This window comes from Chaetodon auriga, chromosome 5 (assembly GCF_051107435.1).
Source record: "Chaetodon auriga isolate fChaAug3 chromosome 5, fChaAug3.hap1, whole genome shotgun sequence".
NCBI lineage: Eukaryota > Metazoa > Chordata > Actinopteri > Chaetodontiformes > Chaetodontidae > Chaetodon > Chaetodon auriga.
This window is the reverse complement of record NC_135078.1, coordinates 17,100,393-17,119,858: the sequence shown is the minus strand read 5'-3', so window position 1 is coordinate 17,119,858 and position 19,466 is coordinate 17,100,393. Positions and strand designations below refer to the sequence as shown.

The 19,466-nt window shown below is 44.2% G+C and overlaps 1 protein-coding gene across 2 annotated transcripts in view; it reads right to left on the bottom strand.

Moving 5' to 3' along the window:
* The window catches only part of efna5b (ephrin-A5b), a 94,885-nt gene extending 81,994 nt beyond the window's left edge, over positions 1–12,891 (bottom strand). Inside the window, exon 1 of one of the 2 annotated variants that reach the window (XM_076731365.1) lies at positions 11,716–12,891. In XM_076731365.1, the coding sequence (XP_076587480.1) occupies positions 11,716–11,840 (125 nt within the window). In that variant the 5' untranslated portion in view covers positions 11,841–12,891. The remainder of the gene's footprint in view (positions 1–11,715) is intronic. The other variant, XM_076731367.1, reaches the window with a different exon arrangement.
* Between the last annotated feature and the right edge of the window lie 6,575 nt (positions 12,892–19,466).

Sequence of the window (19,466 nt, the reverse complement as noted above, 5' to 3'; positions counted from 1 at the left end):
GGCTGGAATGTCTCCGGTCGCGGAGTCCAGCGGCCCTGAGGAGCAGAACAGCAGGTGAAACTGAACTCTCCGAGGACTTGTCCCCCTCGCAGCGACTCCGCCACTTCTACTGTATCGTTCAACCGCAGCCTCTGTTACACAAGAGCCCAAATGAGCAGGAAAACTTTTAGGTTTTTCCTTAAGCAGGAACGTGTTTTTCATGAGAGGGGAAAAAATATAACTATAAGAAAATAAATCAAATCAAATGCGTTAACTTTTCCAGTGTGATTTTTACACAAAGGTCTGTCTTCGTTGTTCCTGTCCTCACTGATCCCTGACTGGCAGATTATTATTATTATCATTATTATTCTTGTTATTATCATCTTTCCAGCCATCACTGTTGCCTAATTAGTCCAAATTTTTAATGATGAAATTACAAAAACTATCAAAAACTGAAAGAAACATCGCTGCCATCTTTACCTCTTTGTGTCTGGCTGGTACCACATTTTTCTTGGTTTGGCCGCCATGTTTCATTTCACACACACACACACACACACACGCACTCTGTCTGTCTGTCTTGAAGTTGAGAGCTGAAGCAGAAATGGGGAGGGGGTTAGGGGAGTGCATGTTTTTTAGAAAAAAAAAAGATTAAAAGACAAGAAAAACAGAAGGGGGGGGGGGCATAGGCGACTGTCAGCCAAGTGCTGCAGCCACAACACTGACCCTAATGCTGACAGTGGGCATGCTGGGCCACCTCAGCAGGACCCCCAGAGCTAAGTACAAGGACAGTACAGTTAAAGATCTGGTGGTCCTGAAGACAGGAGAGAGGATGGGACGGAGAAAGAGAGGACAATATGGCACAAAGAGCAAAAGAGCGGGAGGAAACCAACTGGCCTATATTCCGGGGATACTTGGCGGGATAAGGAGCAGAGGGCATGAACTGGGTGTGGGGATTAGGACAAAGGAGGGAGTCATCGAGGAAAAAAAAAAAAACCCTGATGTCGGTCAAATTCACAGATGCACTCGCTTCTCAGCCCCTTAACAAGCCCAGCCAAACCAAAATCATCATCATCACTTCCCCATTTACGAGGCAAGGTGATGATTGTCTCAAGGTGATGTTTTGGCTTTCAAAGCTCAACCGTGAGATTAAGGACTTTAAACACTTTTGTATGCATGACTGTGCCAGAAAAAGAAAACACGCACACTCCTTAGGATGTAACCATAGGCAGCGCTCATCACCTCTGTTTATCTGGAGGGCTTAGGCCACTTTGGGGACTCCCCTTAAGTCTCACTTATCTCATTAGACCCTTAAAACTGATTAATATGAATGCCAGCAGAGGCCAGCTCAAGGCTTTCTTAAGAAAGGAGGGAAGGAAGAAAAGAGAAGAGAAGGATGGGAGGGATTTTGGAGGAAGGGGGGGGGGGTTGTGTCTCCGGACAATGAGCTGATGGCTTTTTAAGCCTCTCAGTGGCTCTGGGTTAATACCCAGGGCTGCAGTCATGGGATAGGCCGCGGTTCAAAGGCTGCTGCACTCTAAGGCTCGCTGCTCGCCGATTTAGAGGAAGAAAATAAACAAGCAGAATAAATACCACATCTCCTGCAACTTGAACCTCACTAAAGAAATAATGAACTGCCTTTCCAAACTAGAGTGGTGTGTGTATGTGTGTGTCTGTGTGTGTTTGTCGGCCTATGTTCTTTGGGGTGTCATATTTGGTTATGTGGGATAATGTTCGGAGTAAGCCAGACCAGTCAAAGCTGGGCTCAGATGAGAGAAGAGGGTGAAGATGGGATTTATCACACATTCCGGGGATCAATCGTTTTCCCTTCAGGGGGAGAAAAAAAAAAAAAACGTACTCAGTACAGTTTCACACAGGAATACCAACCACCGTACATAAACAAAGACCGACATGCACACGCACACCCACACACAATGCAACTTCACAAAATGTGAAAACTATCAAGCAGCTCTCAGAGGAGCAGGCTCAGAGAATTGGGTCAAGAATAGTGCTGTGCTCTGCTATAGTAAAGGGTGTGTGTTTCTGCTGCTTCATTAAAGCGGGCCTTGATGCAGAGGTCGGCTCAGGATAACCGCGCACACACACGCACACTTACGCGTGTGCACAAGGGACTACACACGTGTATTTGCACACAACTTGCCAGCAAACACGTGGACGCGTATACCCTCAACATCAAACCCAGACTCAAACGCGGACGTCGGATTCAGTTGTGTGTTATACATTTTTAAACGTGATTTACTATCTGTTTGATTCCAGACTCTTCTTACGGCTCAGATCAGACGAGCATCTGTTGCTTAATAAAAGGCTTGGAGTCAGGAGGGTAGATCTGAAAAAAGATCCTCTCATGACAACGTCACTGGAAGTTCAGTTTAATTGATTTTAAATTGTACTTTTTTTTAATATACAGTACGATAGATCTGAAAATTATCTTCATTTCTCCATTTGATTTTTGGTCAAAATCCCACTTAGCCTCATTAGAGCCCAAGCCTTCACACTGATGCAGCTGGAGAGACAAGCTGAGTCGAAGACAAATACAAAGAGATCTTTTGCAGAATGAGATATCCACCATTTGAATTACAATCGTGCATAATTATCCACATTATTCATCACACTGAAAGGAGCGCATCATTTCATGACCTTCGTTTGCAAAGTAAATCTACTTCTGAGGACAAGAACAGCTCCTTCTTATTGTACCAACGCGTCTCCGCAGCAGATACGTAGCATTTTGGAATGAAACCCTCCATTAAGCCTCCACATTACACACGCCCTGGCATTTCGACTGTGATACACGCATTTCAGTGGAAAACGCACATTCAAGGGCACAGTTTGCAGTGTGTCACAGTAGTTAAGAGCAAGATGCAACTTAGTACCACAGCACCAACCCCCAAGTAAACACAGCCCTGTGTGTGGGAGTCTTCAGTGTCAGAGGAAACAAAGCAGGCAGCTAAACCTGAGCAGGCTTAATCCTGCCTCTGTAGAAAATAGCCCCACTGTCACCAAACCCGGACCGCAAAGACGACACCTCCTCAGGGTGAGGACCCAGAGTCCGTCCCCGGGAGAACCGCCACCGACCGACCGACCAGCCACGGGCACCACCAGGGAGACAGGGAGCCAGCAAGCCACATGCATCTTTAAACCTTGGCAAGGACAGACAAGGCGGGGAGGGGGCTGATGCGCTGGATGGTGTGGAGGGAGGCAGATGAGACACAGAGGATGGATAAGGCCAGTTGGAAATGAGAGAAACTGCCACCTCTTCTTTTCCGCGCACTGTGTCACCCCTGGCTGCTTCATGTCTCTCCCCTCGTGTCTGGCGCTCGCATTATACTCCCCCTCTCCTCCCTTTTTCTGTCCGAAAGCGTACTACATCTTCAGCTGTGCACTCTCGCTCTCCCCTCGCCATTCACACCATTCTCCCTCACTCCTCTCCTCTGCCCTCCCTTTTCTCTTTTTTTTTTTTTTTCTCCCTTCGTTTAAAGCGCATGCATTACTTTCAGCCCAGGCTATGTGGAGTGGACAGAGAGAGCAGAACAATGGCGGCCTTTCAGTCTCACGACCCAGCATTGGGGGGGGGGGGGGGGGCATTGGCTGTTAGTATTTTTCTCTACTGTCAATTCAAACAGGCTAATGCAACTAGCTTATTATTGGCACGTCTCGCCACAACGGTACACTGAACAAAGTGAAAGCGGCATTGTTTAATTGTTTGTTTGTTTATATTTATGTCAGTGGAACATTGTGGCAGCAGTGGGAAGTTTAAAAAGAGGTGATCACATTCAGAACAAGGCCAGAGGATCAGTTAGTCCTTTCACCCAAATTCGCCTCACCTTTTCATAACTGTGGCAACGCAAACAGAGAAACGGCAAACAAAAACAGGAGGAACCACCCAGCGATACTCGCAGCATACAGGTGAGGAGGTGATGACACAACCTCTGGCTCAAAACAGCACTTTATGACGTCCAAAATTTATATTTGGGGAAACGAAAGTTTGGAAATAAACCAAGCAGATTGTGTCAGTCGTAAAGGGAAAGCACACCACACAATTGTAAAGTCCCTCTGTGTGTTTCTCAGTCTGCCTGTGAAGACGAATTACCTCATGAGTCATTTACAACTGGCTACAACCCGTCAATTAGGTCTTTCTTCACAAGCTGGAGATGTGTTCTCTTCTGGGATCTATTCTCCACACTGCTGCCCAGCTAGAAAAACATCCATTCACTCCCCCGCAACCCCCCAAGTTAAATAAGGAAAACGGCAGTGTAAGGTCCACAGCCAGTCTACCATGAAAGGAATTATCTGTGGAAAATGTGTCTGGCAAAAACCGAACAGTCTCAATCGTTCCCGTCATATTTTCCAGTTGAACAGTGACCGGTGACAGAAAGAGAAAAAAATTTTTGAAACCCGTCAGTCGTTTTGGCCTTTACATGATGGTGTAGTTCCTGTAAATACAATATGACTTTTACAGTAAATGGGTTTAACGAGGTCAAATCAGCCAGAAAGAGCTGGTTCAAATCAAGCAATTGTGTGTAGCTTTCACTCCAACTGTACACTTGACATGCTTCAGGCTGAGAGCTGAGGGCACAAGAGGCTATCAGACCTCTCTCAGTAGCGCCCCTTTCTGGTCAGGGGTGATAGATCAACCAAGCGTTACTACTGTAACAGCTGCTTCTAAGCCTCCATCTTACAGAGGAGCTGAAGGAGGATATGGTAGCGCCATTTTCAGCAACGAACGAGGACTTACATACACGATAGCGAGGTGCCTGGACTGGCGTTTCGACCCTTACCGGACCTGCAGCAATCCTGTATTCCTGTTAATCGCTCCTTTTCAGGGTCTTAAAATGAAACATAAGCTTTTCTGAGACGAGAGCCCGAAGAAAACTGTTTTTTTTTTTTCTTTCTGTCGACTATGTTCATATTAACTGCAAATCTCCTCAGGTGTTCACAGTAAAAATACAACTTTGGACCACCAGATCTGTTCCCACAGTTCTTCTGGGGTGGCACAAACTAACTTTAGGAAAAATAAAGAAACAGTTGGGGAGGGGGGGGGAACTTTCCACAACTTTGAAATTGTGAGTGAAACTGAGACAGTGAGAGCAGGGATAGAGAAAAAATTAGCCCCTGAATAAACAAACAATCGAGTGGAAAGGCAACCAACTAGCAAAAAGGGAAACATCATTTTTACCGTTCTCATCACAGAATAGAAGTCTCGCATCGAGCTTTACACATGTGGGTGTTGCATAAGCTGGTTAATACTTTATTGTTTCCAAGTAGAGCTATACCGAGAGTTCCCCTGAAAGCCACGGGTTGAATGAGGGCTAAAAGACAGATCGCTCCGCTGATAGCAATGTTTCAGCACTCCATCTGACCTTGGAGTGATTACTCTGAAAACAAAAACCTGGACATTAAAATCTGGTTCCCCAGGCAAGGGAGGGAAACATGTGCAAGTGAACTGAAGCTGCCATTCAATACTGTCCATGTCTGTCAGTGTAATAATAAGAGATCGCGTCCGCTCTTTGGTGGATAACCTAACATTTAAACTGAAGGTGCTTCTTCAGGCTCGTAGCACCAAATCAACACTGGTAACCTTGGTCGGGCTGAGTCACATTTATCTAATCATTAGCTTATATTGTGTTCAGGTAAAACATCACCAAAATGAAGGTCAAAACTCACCATCAATTGTTCAAAAGGAGGCGCAGTTTGAATGCATTTATCTACAAGCCTATACGCTAATAATCTACCACTTTTGAGGAGCAAAATGTATTATTTTTACGTAATTAAATAATAATTCTAAATAAACCTATAACACTCAGATAAAAAAAATCTATATGTAGAAATATATCAAAAATAAATAAATAAATGGGAATGTCTTTTTCTATCCAGTTGTAGGCTGCCTTCACTTCACTAAGATCAGCATATCCAAGACTACAGCCTGACCACCAGGCACCCCCGGCGACAGGGCTGCTTCTGTCCGCCGCATAGCAAGTCCACAAGGGTCACGGCCAAGAGTCCTCCCCCTCTTCCACCGCGCGCTGAAGAACAGCTGCTCTGCCAAGCACATTGACTAAGCATTGACTACTGCCTGCTGGGCTCATTTTCTAGTTAATAGAAAAAAAAATCTAATTTAAATGGAAAGTGCATTTACAGGTCTGGTGAGAAAACACAGAGTGCCATTTAAACCTAATAGAAGCATTACACGGCACAAAACCATCATTACAGTTTTGCTGCTTTTCCATCAGGTCCCGTGTTTATTTTTCTGCATCCTCCGCCTCGCTCTCTTTGTGTCTCCTACACTCGCTGTCCCTGCAGCCCGGTCGGTGCTTCTGCCTGCCAATGCCACAGGCGCAAAAGAATGACAGAGCAAGGGGTCATTAATGAGAACTAATCAGCCCTCAGACAGTGAGAGAGAGCAGTGGAGAGAGTAAAACACAGCTCCGGGACAGGAGAGATTAGCATGGGGTCAAAATCCACCCACTTTAGCAGTCAAAGGCAATATAAACTTGATTTTTAAAAATTACAGGTTTTCAGATTTTGAGTTCTAAATATATGTTCATATTGTAATGTGTCATTTTCACATCTGTTAGAGGCAGATGGGTGTATGGGCTGACTTCCCACCTCCATGCGTGCATGCCTTTGTCAGTGTACAGTCAGCATTTGCACACATGCATACAAACACAGAGCGACGAGACGTTTTTTCATGTTCCACTGGTCTGTGACAGGTAATGAGAAGTCCAAGGGAGAGAGATGTAATTATTCTGGTATCTGTGAGTGTGAAGGAGAGGAAACATGGCCTATATGACCCCATGGCTCATTTAGCACTCCGCGTGCACACGCACACGCACGCATGGACTCTCAAACACAAAAACATGCGCAGACAAAGACGAGCCAGACGAGACGGCAACAAAAGAAAGTTGTCTTTGACACCGGCGACACAGCTCCTGTGCGCAGGCCTCCAGCTACATTACACTGTGAGAAGAAAAATGTAGAACTACAACAGAAAGCAGCACGTTAGAAAAATGCTTTCCAGGCTGTTTGCTCAGCTACAAATTATGCAGCAAAATACAAATCACCTTGAGCAATTTGCATGACCACAACCGCATCAAACTGTTTATGTTAATAACACCCTGCACTTCAAGGAGAGTTCTAGTTACTAGTTTGTCATTCACAGGCCAACTTTCTGCTTCGTTATTCCTCGCCGTATGTGTGTGACCTCTCCCTGAGCTCCTCTCAGAGTGTGCCTGACCTCTGCGCGTCTTTCTCCACCATCAACCGTGGAGGGACTCCCGAAATATCTAATTGTATTCATTCATTTTCTGTGCCCTGCGAGGAGAGACACAGAGAGAGAGAGGGAGAGGGAGGGAGGGAGAGAGAGACGGGGAGAGGCAGAGCGCCGAGAGGCGACGCAGGAGGAAGGCAAAGAGGGATACGGGGAAGAAGAGAGGGCAGAGGGGGGAGAAGGGAAGGAAGGAAAGGGCCGTCTCTTCGGCATTACAGCTGAGACATCATTAGAGCCACTGTCTGTCCCCTCATTAGAATAAATACTCACAAGCAAAGACGGTCAGCGCGATAGCAGAGGGTCAAGTCCACTGAGAGAAATGTCCCCGTGTTCTAAGCTATCTGAAGCTGTAGGGACTCAGTGAGGAGAGACTTCAAGATTCTCTAAACAACACTTTCTGATGGGCAAAGTGCTGAATGTGTAAATTAAGGCACCATGAGAAAAGCTGGGAGAACATCTCAACACAGAACTAAAACAGAAAGTGTGCAGGAGTTCAAGAGAGACAGAGAGACAAACAAAAAAGATACTCAGGAAAATAAAACAGCAATTTTCTGGCCTCCTGCTGGAGTTGTGATACACAACGGTGGACTGAAGCCAGGAAAACAGCATGGAAATCCCCTCAGCCCCTTCCCCAGACACCAACAACACAAACACCCAGCAGAAGACGACTGTGGCACCGCTAACACTAATCACGATACACTACGCCAACAGAAAATTCCACACTAATCTACCAATTTCTTATAATTCTGAGTGCTGGAAAACCAAACAGAAGAAGTTCTAACCTGCAAAAACATTTTTGCAGACAAAAAGTTCCACTGCAAAAACACAAAAAGTCCTTATCTGAGACTGCCCATTCAATACTGCTGCCGGTCTAAGCTGCTAAAGTGTCTACACCAGCGTGTTTTGTCTACCAGTGACTCAAACAACCGTAGAGGTGACTCCTTGATTTTCCAGCCCTTTTTCTTATTTAGGTCCACTTTCACCAATCATTTTACAACAAATTTGACATGTGATGAGATAATTGAATATTTTTTGGTCACTTTTAAAACAAAAATTCTTAGTTTTAAAGTTCATATTAACTACAGCGGAAAAAAAGGAAACACGTTTGACGAAGTTTATAGGTAAAACAGTTTTAGTTTAACAGCTTTTTCTGTGCATTTCAGGTGATTAAGTCAGTAAGCAGAGCATAACGGATTGCACATGCTGATCCAACTTGGGCACAAATTAAAAGCAAAACAGATTTTGTGACAAAACCAAACTCAAACTACAGCTTTAGTGTGATGGATTACGTGGCGAGGGCAATTTTCAAGTCTGTGGAAAGTGCAGTCACATACGGTGCAGGAATGAATGGTAGTAAAAGGAGCCCAGAACGAGTGGGTTCAGACAACAAGAAAGAATGTAAAGGGAGTCAAACTGGAAGCAAAAAACGTCGAAATTATCCTTTAAGTTGCCTGCTGACACTATTCGTGACAAATTAGACGATTTGCTTTAATTTATTGCAAGCATAAAGTAACGTGTCACTTTGGCTCAAATGCGCCTGTTTGTGAGCACGGGGCGTTCACACAGTAAATTCTTGGAGCAGCCGTACTTTCGGTGTGACTGTGAAGCCTCAGAACAAAGGCAGACGCAGGCAAGTTGCTTTACAGTGCCACACCAGCTTTCGACAGTAATGCATGAAGAAAGGGACTCAATATTTATTAACTGAGTCATCAGCAAGACAAGTTTGCCATCTCTGCCTGTCTCCGTCTCCTCTCTGCTGTTACGTTACCTTTCTGGCTTGCTGCCTCAGCCCTGCAGGGGTGAGAGTCAAACAAACTCTATTTAGACTAAGTAGAACGGAGTGACTGGTGTTAGCAGCATTACAGTCTCCGTGAAAAACCTGTTTCCTTTCCTCAGGCAAGTCAGAGCTTCAGAAACGGATGAGGCTCGGGAGGCTATCTATTCCTCTGATTTTACAAGGGACCCAAAGAGAGAAAAAGGCACAACATGCATACAGCCTAGTGGATCACAGAGTTCTTGTTTTCTCTTTCAGTGTCACTGTGTCAGATCTGAGATTAACAGTAGCTTTACTCATATTTTTTCCTCTAACAACGCTTTTTTTTTCTCTGCTGAAACTGAGAAAACTTGTCAGCACATCTGGAAGATATCAAGTTAACAGAGCAGCCAGACAAGTCAAAACTTTTTTGTTGAAAAAGAAAATGTAGTGTCTAATGAAAGCACGTCTATCAACGGCAGGAATCAAAATTCAACTCAAAATTGTGTTTGCCTCCATTGAAGAAAGCGGCCCATAAATAAACAGCCGGGGTAGAGACCTAGACCACAACAGTCACGGTCTACGGTATATCAGGCCGAGAATCTACGCACCCCGCTAGACTGGCCCCGACTTCAGGAGAGGGCTTACAGTCAGCCCTCCGTTTGTGCTCCTGACCACTAATTGCTTCAAGCAATAAATCATGTTTTCCAAAACTTCAAACTGAATATAAATAGTTGTGCAACAAATTCAGCGCGTGCTATTAATGGCTTTGTGTGCACTTGGAGGGTAGGCTGAGGATTTTATTCAACAAATACTAAGTGCCGTTGGCAGTTGAGTGAAAGATCTCTGTAAACTCCACCAGCAGTGTTTAGACTTAATAAGACCGGGACAAGGCTGCACAGTCTAACTCCACGAGGGACCTTTAGTGGGAAACGCTGTCTCGACAAACACGTACGCTGAACGCTGAGGTTGTCCGAGCAGGAGGGGTTTGACAAGGATTGCAGCACATCTGAGGAACTCTTATTTTAACGTTGCAGGCGCTCTCTGGTGTGGCCCAGTCAACATAAAATCCTCAGTTCACTACTCACAGAGCTGAGTCTTACGTTAAACACACACATGTCCTTCTATTGATGCAAATGAAGGAAATTCACTTTTTAATTCTAAAATATTTGACAATATTTGAATTAAGTGATTGAATATTTTAATTTTGAGGCATTAGGTCAGGACGTGAGTTGTGCCTCTGAACTTATGCATGAGCAGCCATGGATATGCAAAAAAATCAGGCAAAAATAGAGAAAAAGAATATGTGAAGTTTAGCGAATGAGGAAGCTGCACAGTTACACAGAGCGAGAGTTTTCAAAAGTTCAAAATGGGGAAGTTTCATACTGCACAGCCATCACTACACTAAGTGCAATAAAAACTCTTTCACAGTTTTATACGATTACGCTTCTGTGGGCTACATTTTCCAGAATTTATTTGCATTATTTAGGGCTTAATTCTAGGAAGTAAATCTATTATTTTCTCTCTGAAATCTTAAAAAACATCCTGAACAGATTTCATTGGATTAAAAAAAAGACTTTGCAGTAAAGTGCTTCACTCAAAAAACCCTGCACAAAAAACCTGAATCGAATTTTGTCCAACTTCTCAGACACGTTTCTTCACGTAAAAAGCAACTGAAGAACTATTTCTGAGATTAACAGTAATGAACACGAACAAACTCTAATGTAATAATAATTTTTAAAAAATCACCATTCTAGTACACTGGTGTCTTTGTTATTCACAAATGAGTTTGTCAATTTAGGTAATTTGTCTGCCATGGTGCCTTTATAATATTCATGAAGCACTCCTTAATGTACTTCTAGATGTGCTGAGACCGTTGTATGGCCATGAATTCCATTATGGCAACTGTACTGCATTTCGTGAAGGAGCTGTTTAATATTGACTGATACATTACGCTCTCACTGCCTACATTCAGTATCGCTAGTTAGTGATGAAGCCTCACAGTAAATACCCTGAACACAGAACCACATACAGCAGCAGTCCTACTCTCTGCACAGGTCTGAGGAGCTGTTGGCCTGTACGTGTGCCTCCAACTTAAGTTTTCCGAAACAAGACAATGAACGCAGACTGAACTGAGTAACTGAATGAACAAATTTAAAGGACTTTGTCCTCATTTTCTGCTGTTTAGCTTAGTTGGGAGTTAGATACTGGTGTTAATAGGTCCACTGGGGTCGTGCAAACACCCAGCCTGCGTCCGTCGGACAGAGGAGCAACACAACATAATGCTCCAGGTTTTACAGCCTCTTGCAGCTCTGACCCTGCACATACAGCTGAATAACTCACAATGAAACGGTGAATTCCCTTATCTGAACAACACTGACAGCGGGTGAAGCGATGCAACACCAGGCGATGAATGTTCTGTCCAGGCCTATTACGCACGGTTTTTATCTACAGTTTCCTCGGGTGACGCGCTGTTTATGAGCAGCCACGGATTGGAAATAAGACACAGTAGCCTTTTACACTCCTGTTCCTATCCTCAGCTACAGCCTGTACCTACAGCTACTGGCATGATGCCCTCACTGCGGAGAATAAACACCGATGTGGTCCAGCAAACCTGCGAACCCCGCGGTTCATGCAGATGCGAGGAGACGGAACATAGCCGACCCTTCGCGGCAAAGGTGCCCGGTGTGGGGCTACTCACTTGGCGTTGGTCCGGTTCCAGAAGACGGCGTAGCGGTCGGCCACCACTTTGGAACTGGGCTCCTGGCTAAATACACACATCAACAGCACCAGGCAGATGAAGAGGACCATTTCCATTTGCAGCATCACTACAGCGAAACTTCGGCACGTATTCCTCTTCAGTGTTGGGTCAGTCAGTCGAGTTGTACGGGCGCTTCAACCGGGACAGGTGACGAGTCTCATTCACATGTGGCCGTGTGTTTCTTGCGCAGTTCTGGAATGCCGAACAAATACAAACGCGCACAACATAGAGAGCACGAAGGGAATGGCGAAAACGTGACCATTCGAGGGCACACTTGAGATGACACTTGTTCAGGCTGACGGGAATTTAAAGTTACAAAACCAACGCGTCACGGTGTTTTCTCTCTGATGCAGGTGGCTCCAGATGAATCAGAGGCTTTATTTCATGAAGGCTGTCAGCTCGGACAAAATCCGTGGAGGGCTGACAAAATGTTTCTCCCACTAATGCACAAACAGATCAGCACGCACACACAAATGCGCAGCACAACAGGCAGTGTCTTCAGTGGTGTGATAATGTTGCCCTTATGCAGGGAGCTACTGGATGCAGCCAGTGTCAGGGCAAATGACAACTGCTGAACACTCCTTCTTACTCCAAACCCAAAGCGCAGGGGATTAGTCAGTCCAAGATGTGATGGGGAAAGGAGAGAGAGAGGCTCAATGTGTCCAATGACGCCGTGTGGCGCACGTCAGATGTCCATGTTCTCCAGGCAACTTTTTAAAGCCATACAGTCAGTCAGTCGCTGGCAGATGAATTGTAATGTCAGACTCGGTCTTTCGTCTCCAGCGTGAAAAAAAGACTGTTATCCTTTCTCTGCGATTTACCGGCGGTGTCACGGATGAGGTGGGGAGGAGTCCTTCTCGGTGTCGGAGAGAGGACGGACAGCGTTGTGTTTTCTCATGCGCTTCACTCCTCGGAGACGCTCGTTTATGTCCGCATCCCAAAGTGTCCTCCTCATATATAAGCCATCGTGCGACGTGCAGGAAGGAAAAAAATCTTTCGTTCTCCCATGTGCATGCCGTGTAGTCTTCCCCTTTCCTTGTGTTTGGGTTTCAAATGCCGGGACGCGCAGGAAGGTGAGGGCAAAGGCAGGCAGCTCCAGACGCCGACTGAGAGAGTGGGTTTGGTTACGGCGGAGCGGGGGATAGTCCCATTGGTTTGAAATTATTTGAATGGGCGTCACTCGAACAAAGCCAAGCCCCTCCCCCGCCTAAAACCGAGCTAATTCAATTACGGAGAGGTAGAGCTGGAAGGGGACGGGGGGAGAGAGGTGCACAGGACAGTACGGTGGCCCTGAAGTGCAAAACGCAAACGCAAAAGAGAAAACACGAACGCAAAAAAGAAAACACAAACGCAAAAGAGAAAACACGAACACAAATGAGAAAACACGAACGCAAAAGAGAAAACACGAACGCAAATGAGAAAACACGAACGCAAAAAAGAAAACACGAACGCAAATGAGAAAACACAACAACATTAACTCTAACGGAAGAGGTAGGTACCTTCGGGTGGCATGACTTGACGCTGATTGGACGACGTCACTGCCCGTCTCTTTACCAGGAAGTAAACCTACCTCAACGCATCGGTTTCAAAACATGAGCGCGATTGGTGATTCAGACTTAGTTGGTATTATCAAAGAGTACTTTGATGCCGGGCATACATATGACGTCATACTAGATATGCTGTCAACTTTTCACAACATTAAAATAAGTTTGCGTACACTGAAGAGTCGTTTAAAGGAAGCTGGATTGTTCAGGAGACGTCGTCCAATCAGCGTCAAGTCATGCCACCCGAAGGTACCTACCTCTTCCGTTAGAGTTAATGTTGTTGTGTTTTCTCATTTGCGTTCGTGTTTCCTCTTTTGCGTTCGTGTTTCCTCTTTTGTGTTCGTGTTTCCTCTTTTGCGTTCGTGTTTCCTCTTTTGCGTTCGTGTTTCCTCATTTGCGTTCGTGTTTTCTCTTTTGCGTTCGTGTTTTCTCTTTTGCGTTCGTGTTTCCTCTTTTGCGTTTGTGTTTTCTTTTTTGCGTTTTTGTTTTCTTTTTTGCGTTCGTGTTTTCTCATTTGTGTTCGTGTTTTCTCTTTTGCGTTTGTGTTTTCTTTTTTGCGTTCGTGTTTCCTCTTTTGCGTTCGTGTTTTCTCATTTGTGTTCGTGTTTTCTCTTTTGCGTTTGTGTTTTCTTTTTTGCGTTCGTGTTTTCTCTTTTGCGTTTGCGTTTTGCACTTCAGGGCCACCGTAGGACAGGGACCGCTTTTAGATACTCTGTTAGATGCGACCGATAAGTGCGCACGACGCTATTTAATTACATGCAAACGGACGCTGTGGAGCAAAGACGACCATGGACTCGAGTTACACTCTCAGTTCAGTTTAACTCAGTTCAAATGTACTTTTTTTTAAATAACAGGAAAGTCTATGCTTTATGTGCTATAGGCTGGACGAATTAATTATATAGTCTATTTTTAAAAACAAATGATGAGTTTAGAAGAATGCAGCAACTGGGCTGTTCCACCAATTCAATTATATTGTCCATTATTTTTTCACATATTGCTAGTTCCAAAATCATTTCCGTTCATATTTAATTTAGAATTGCGAGTTATTCAGCTCCAGAAAGGTCACGTCTATCCCACAGGTTCATGAGGACAGAGAGGCAGAGGGGGGGGGCTGGTGCCTCACACCCTCTGTGTGCCGGTGTAATGCTGAGAGGTGACGGCCACTGCAGGGTTCCGGGGGTGGATGCGACAGGGCAGCCTGTTGCGGCAAGCGGACTGAGGGGGTTCAAGGCACCGCTCCAGCGCCCCGACGCCCCGCAGTGGCGAGCAGGCGGGATAGCTGACTCAGCCGGGGACAGATCCAAGTTCGAGCGCGTCAGGGGAACTGCGTCTGTCGTCGCCTCACATCAGACAAGTGCTCATAAGGAGGATTTATGAAGCTTTAGAAAATGAGCAGCAGGCCTAAATTCAGGTGGGAAATACCAAACGAAAATTACTGAAACATGTATTCATAGGAATACAGCGTACATGACGTCTGGGGTGGATTTATAGTGGCTTTATGGAGTGTTTAAAATTTATCTACAGTTCTCCAGATTTAGGACTGTTAGGTGGATTAATCCTTACACATGTTTATTGTTTGTTTGTTTTGCGTTCGTCTGTTTTTTTGTGTTTTGTTTTGTTTTGTTTGTTTTGTTTTGTTTTTTAGATATGCCTACTTGTGTTTGAGAAATTAGATGTGACTTTTTTTCAAAAGGGACCTGAGTTTATTGATAAAGTTCCTCCTCTGCCCATATGTCATGTAGAGCTACAGTCTACAGTCTAAGAAGTGGAAAAATGTGTAGTTGCAGTAGCAAATAGCATCAGCATACCAACACAAAGCAATGAGTTTTAAATGAAATTATGTAATATAAAATTATACAATAAAAAGATATAGACATAAAACTAAAGCTGGTGATTCTAAAGAGGAAAGTCAAGATTTCTTAGTGCGTTCTTTATCTCTTACTTTTTCTGTAATGCGTCTTTCAGCCAATAAGGCAAATGTGAAAGATAAAAAAAATAGATTGGTAAATTCAGCTGAAAAAGACCTTGAATGTTACATCAATATTTTTATCCTCATAAAGTCAAGAATATCAGGTGCAGTTAGTTCTGAACACCTACTCAGTGTGTGTGTGTGTGTGTGTGTGTGTGTGTGTGTGTGTGTGTGTGTGTGCGTGTGTGTGTGTGTGTGTGTGTGTGTGTGTGTGTGTGTGTGTGCAACAGGTGCTGCTGTTTGCCTTCAAGCACACAGGAGGCAGGAGCAACAAGCAGAGGAAAGACAGACAGAAGGAGGAGGAAGGGGTGAGAGGGCAGCTAATATTTTAAGATAATCCTCTTGACCTCTTCTCGTGGACTATCATGAACTCTGGACCATTCACTTACAACTATCAGCACACATAACACACACCGAGGGGCGCGCACACACCACCGCCACACAAACTCAGGTGTCAAGTGTTGTCACGCGCGCACAAATTTTCTCAAGCATTTTTTCGGTGGTGCACTCTCTCTCTTACACACACACACATATACACACACACACACACACACACACACACACACACACACACACACACACTGTGGGCACTATCAACTACCAGCAGAGGAGGGGTGGGGAGGTCAGTGTGGAGGTCAGTGAACATGGCTGTTTCACACCCACTTTACAGCCATGACTGCATTCCTCTCCTGCTGCGTCCTGTCTCTCTCTCTCTCTCTCTCTCTCTCTCTCTCTCTCTCTCACACACACACACACACACACACACACATATACAAAAACACACTTGATAACAAGCGTATATGACTGCGCACAGCGTAGACCCCCAGCTGCTTTCATTTTCTCTGGCATAGAAACAGAGCTTTCCCTCCCCTTCTTAACCTGCTGTCACTATCTATAGTGGGCTGCGTTGATTACTTCTCATGCGGGCCTATTTTCTCCTTCACCCCCATCCACATGCTCAAGCAGCGTGGTGCAAAGATGGCTCGAACTCTATTTTCAAAAAGCTGGTTTTATTTTCCTTGATTAGTGAGGAGGAAAACAACACCAACATGGACTATCAGTGATCAGGTCGTGTGTTTTTTTTAAAGGGATGAAAACTCTTTCATGCACAGGTGCTTATTTCTTGACATCTCTTGTGTTATTCTACACATTCACATCTTATGCACACAGAGTGTCATTTAATTTTACCACAGAGCCTCATTTTTCCCTATAAAAAACTGCTTAACTTTGAGGTTTTATTGTTCAATTCAATTTTGGTCGTGATGCCTTTTTGATACAGGATAACTCGTTTCATCAAGAGCTTCAATTTGATATATAGAAGTCATTCTGGCCAAAATGACAAGTGTCTGGCTTCAAGCCCGAGATTTTCCTCCTCTCGCACACAGTAATCTGCACGCTCACACAGCCAGGGTCACAGCAGGGTGAGATGAGAAGGCTGACTGACTGACTGACTGACTGGCTGGGTAGTTCATACCTCTTTTTTTTTATGTTATTGTTCTTTTACCATCAGCACAATTAGAGACTGCATCATAACAGAGGCTCATTAAAAAGATGTTAGAATGCGGCTCAGTATGTCTGGTGTCACCGTGACAGGTCAGGCGTGCCAACAGGCAATTACAGACATGAAAAGCAAAAAGGATCCTTTGAATTAGTTGAAAATATCTGTCAATTAATAGGTGTGACAATGGAAAACACATCATGCTGTTTGCCATTAATTAAAGCCACGTATACAAGTAATCACCTTTTCTGAATTGAGATCTATTGTATCCCTGAGATGCCCTCACATCAAAAGAGATGTAAAACTAAACCACTGAGTGATACAGACAATGTGGCACCTCGAAGGTATAATGGTTTGCTTTTAATATCATAAACCATGAAAAGGAAGCATTAAATCTGCTCTCAAGACACCTTTAAAATCATCCTCTCTCATCATCAAGTTTCTATAAAGTGTCCCTACAGTTTTATAGTACATTACTACTAAAAGTAATGCATGGTTTAGCTTTTCTCTATAATGTTATGTCTATTTACTGAGCAGCAGTGGGATACAGCCAAGTCAATCGGCAGCATAAATGCTGGCATTGTATGTTTCTCTATGTTCAATCTTTGGTTAAGGTCTGGTTAGGTTTAATGACAAAACAACACTTGATTAGGGTTTGGAAAATGGTTTGGCTTAAAATATGACGTTTTGTCGCCACAAACACAGCTGGAAAATGTCCCAACACCTCGTTAAAAGTACCCAGTTTTATTGTCGCAAACATGGCTCAAACAGTGGTACTTGGCAGTCATCTCACCTAGCTGTCACGCCACCACCATCCCTCCTCCTCCTGAACTCAGCTCAGTGAATTGGTAATCTGAACTACGTCACTTTGATACCTGTTGCAGAAACACTGATATGATACTTAATGAAATGAACAAATTTAACTTACCCGTGATTTGCGTACAATGCCAACATTTTTTGGTACAGCAGATTGAGCAGTGCACTGGAAATCTATGTAATGGTCTTTTCATACAGTGGAGCACCAAATCTCATTGATATACAGCTCACACATCCATAAATATGACACTCTCTCTCAAGCCCGGGCAATGGGATCGTTGTCAGTTAGAATTACTGAGAGCACTGTGCATGCATTGTGCCCTGTAACCCCATTCACACTATCACATGCTTCAAACTGCGAACACAGATTAGGCTGGGTTACATATGAGGAGAAAATAGGATTTCACCTCTTCAGAGCACAGATGTGAAATTTTCTTGGCCATTTCAGAGGATAATCATCATACTTCTCCTGCATGCAAGAGGAAATGGGTTCCAGAGAGAGTTAAAAATAAGCACTTGGTACCTGTGCATGTTCATCACTTTATAACTAAGACAGACAAACCATTTAATGCCACATCTTACACCTGAAATCACACATTCATCAGTCAGGATCAAAAAGCAAGTGTTGCATTTAAAACCTCAGTGTCTGTATCCTGTATATTCATGAACTTGACACAAACCTTTCTCATTACATCTGAGCTCATCGAGAACATTACCTCCCTTCTCTGTCTCGCTCCCTCGCTCTCTCTTAATTCTCCACCACCCTCCCTCTTTAGGATGCATATTAGATTAAAGATTTTATTGTCACACTCAATGCACTTAGAGCGTTGGCAAACTAAATCACAGGGAGACAGCATGTCATAGAAGAGACACCTTGGGTTGACTAAGTCATGACGAGGCAGCACAAATCGATGAGAGGGACTAATCGGATGTATCTGCTGGGACGGGCCCTGCCCTGAATCCAAATGATGGACACCAGATGGGGACTGATGTTGCCATTAGTACACCATCAGTGCAGTAGACAAAGTGATGTAAGGACAAGGGCTTCCTATTCAATGAGGAATCAGGTTTTCAATAGGGACAGCCAAGGTCCCTGTATTCATCGAGGGAAAGCCGGAACCTGTAGTGGTGATGGCTCGCCAGTGTTTGTGCGGGTACAAAAGAAAAAGAGAGCTTGTGTGCCTGCAGTCATTCTTGAGGGCTACACTTATGAGGACCACATATCTTCACAAGGACAGAAAGATGAGGAGAATGTTGCCAATCCTCAAAGGATTATGAGAGGATCTAGACAAGACCTTATATCTAAACAGCAAAATAGATTGTCCAAATCCATCTGGCTATTAAGGTAATGATTCATATGGATGTTTTCCGATCCATCCTCTCTTGGGTTAAGGCTTGCTTACATGTCGGCAACTAAAACTGCTTGGATGAAGTTTGGGAAAGGCCGTGGTCATGGTTCGAAGATGTGCTTGTAGGAGACAAGGTGCAAACTCTGGTCACAAGGTCAAAGTATCATAAGAATATATAATATCAGTTTGGACAAAATTTAAACAAGTATAACGGTTAAAGTTACCTGTGCAGAGGTGAGTATTACAACAAGGGCTTAAGGGTTAAAGGAATAGTTCCAAACTTTAGGAAATATGCTTATTCACGTTCTTGCCAAGAGTTAGATGAGAAGATCGATGATTTAGATATGAGGCTCTAGCCTGGAACCAGCCAGCCTGGCTCCGTCCAAAGGTAACAAAGGTAACAGCATCTCTCTAAAGCTCACTGATTGACATGTTATATCTTGTTTGTTTAATCTGTACAAAAACCAAAGTGTAAAAATGACTCATTGTGGTTTTGCAGGGGATTATGTGCCACA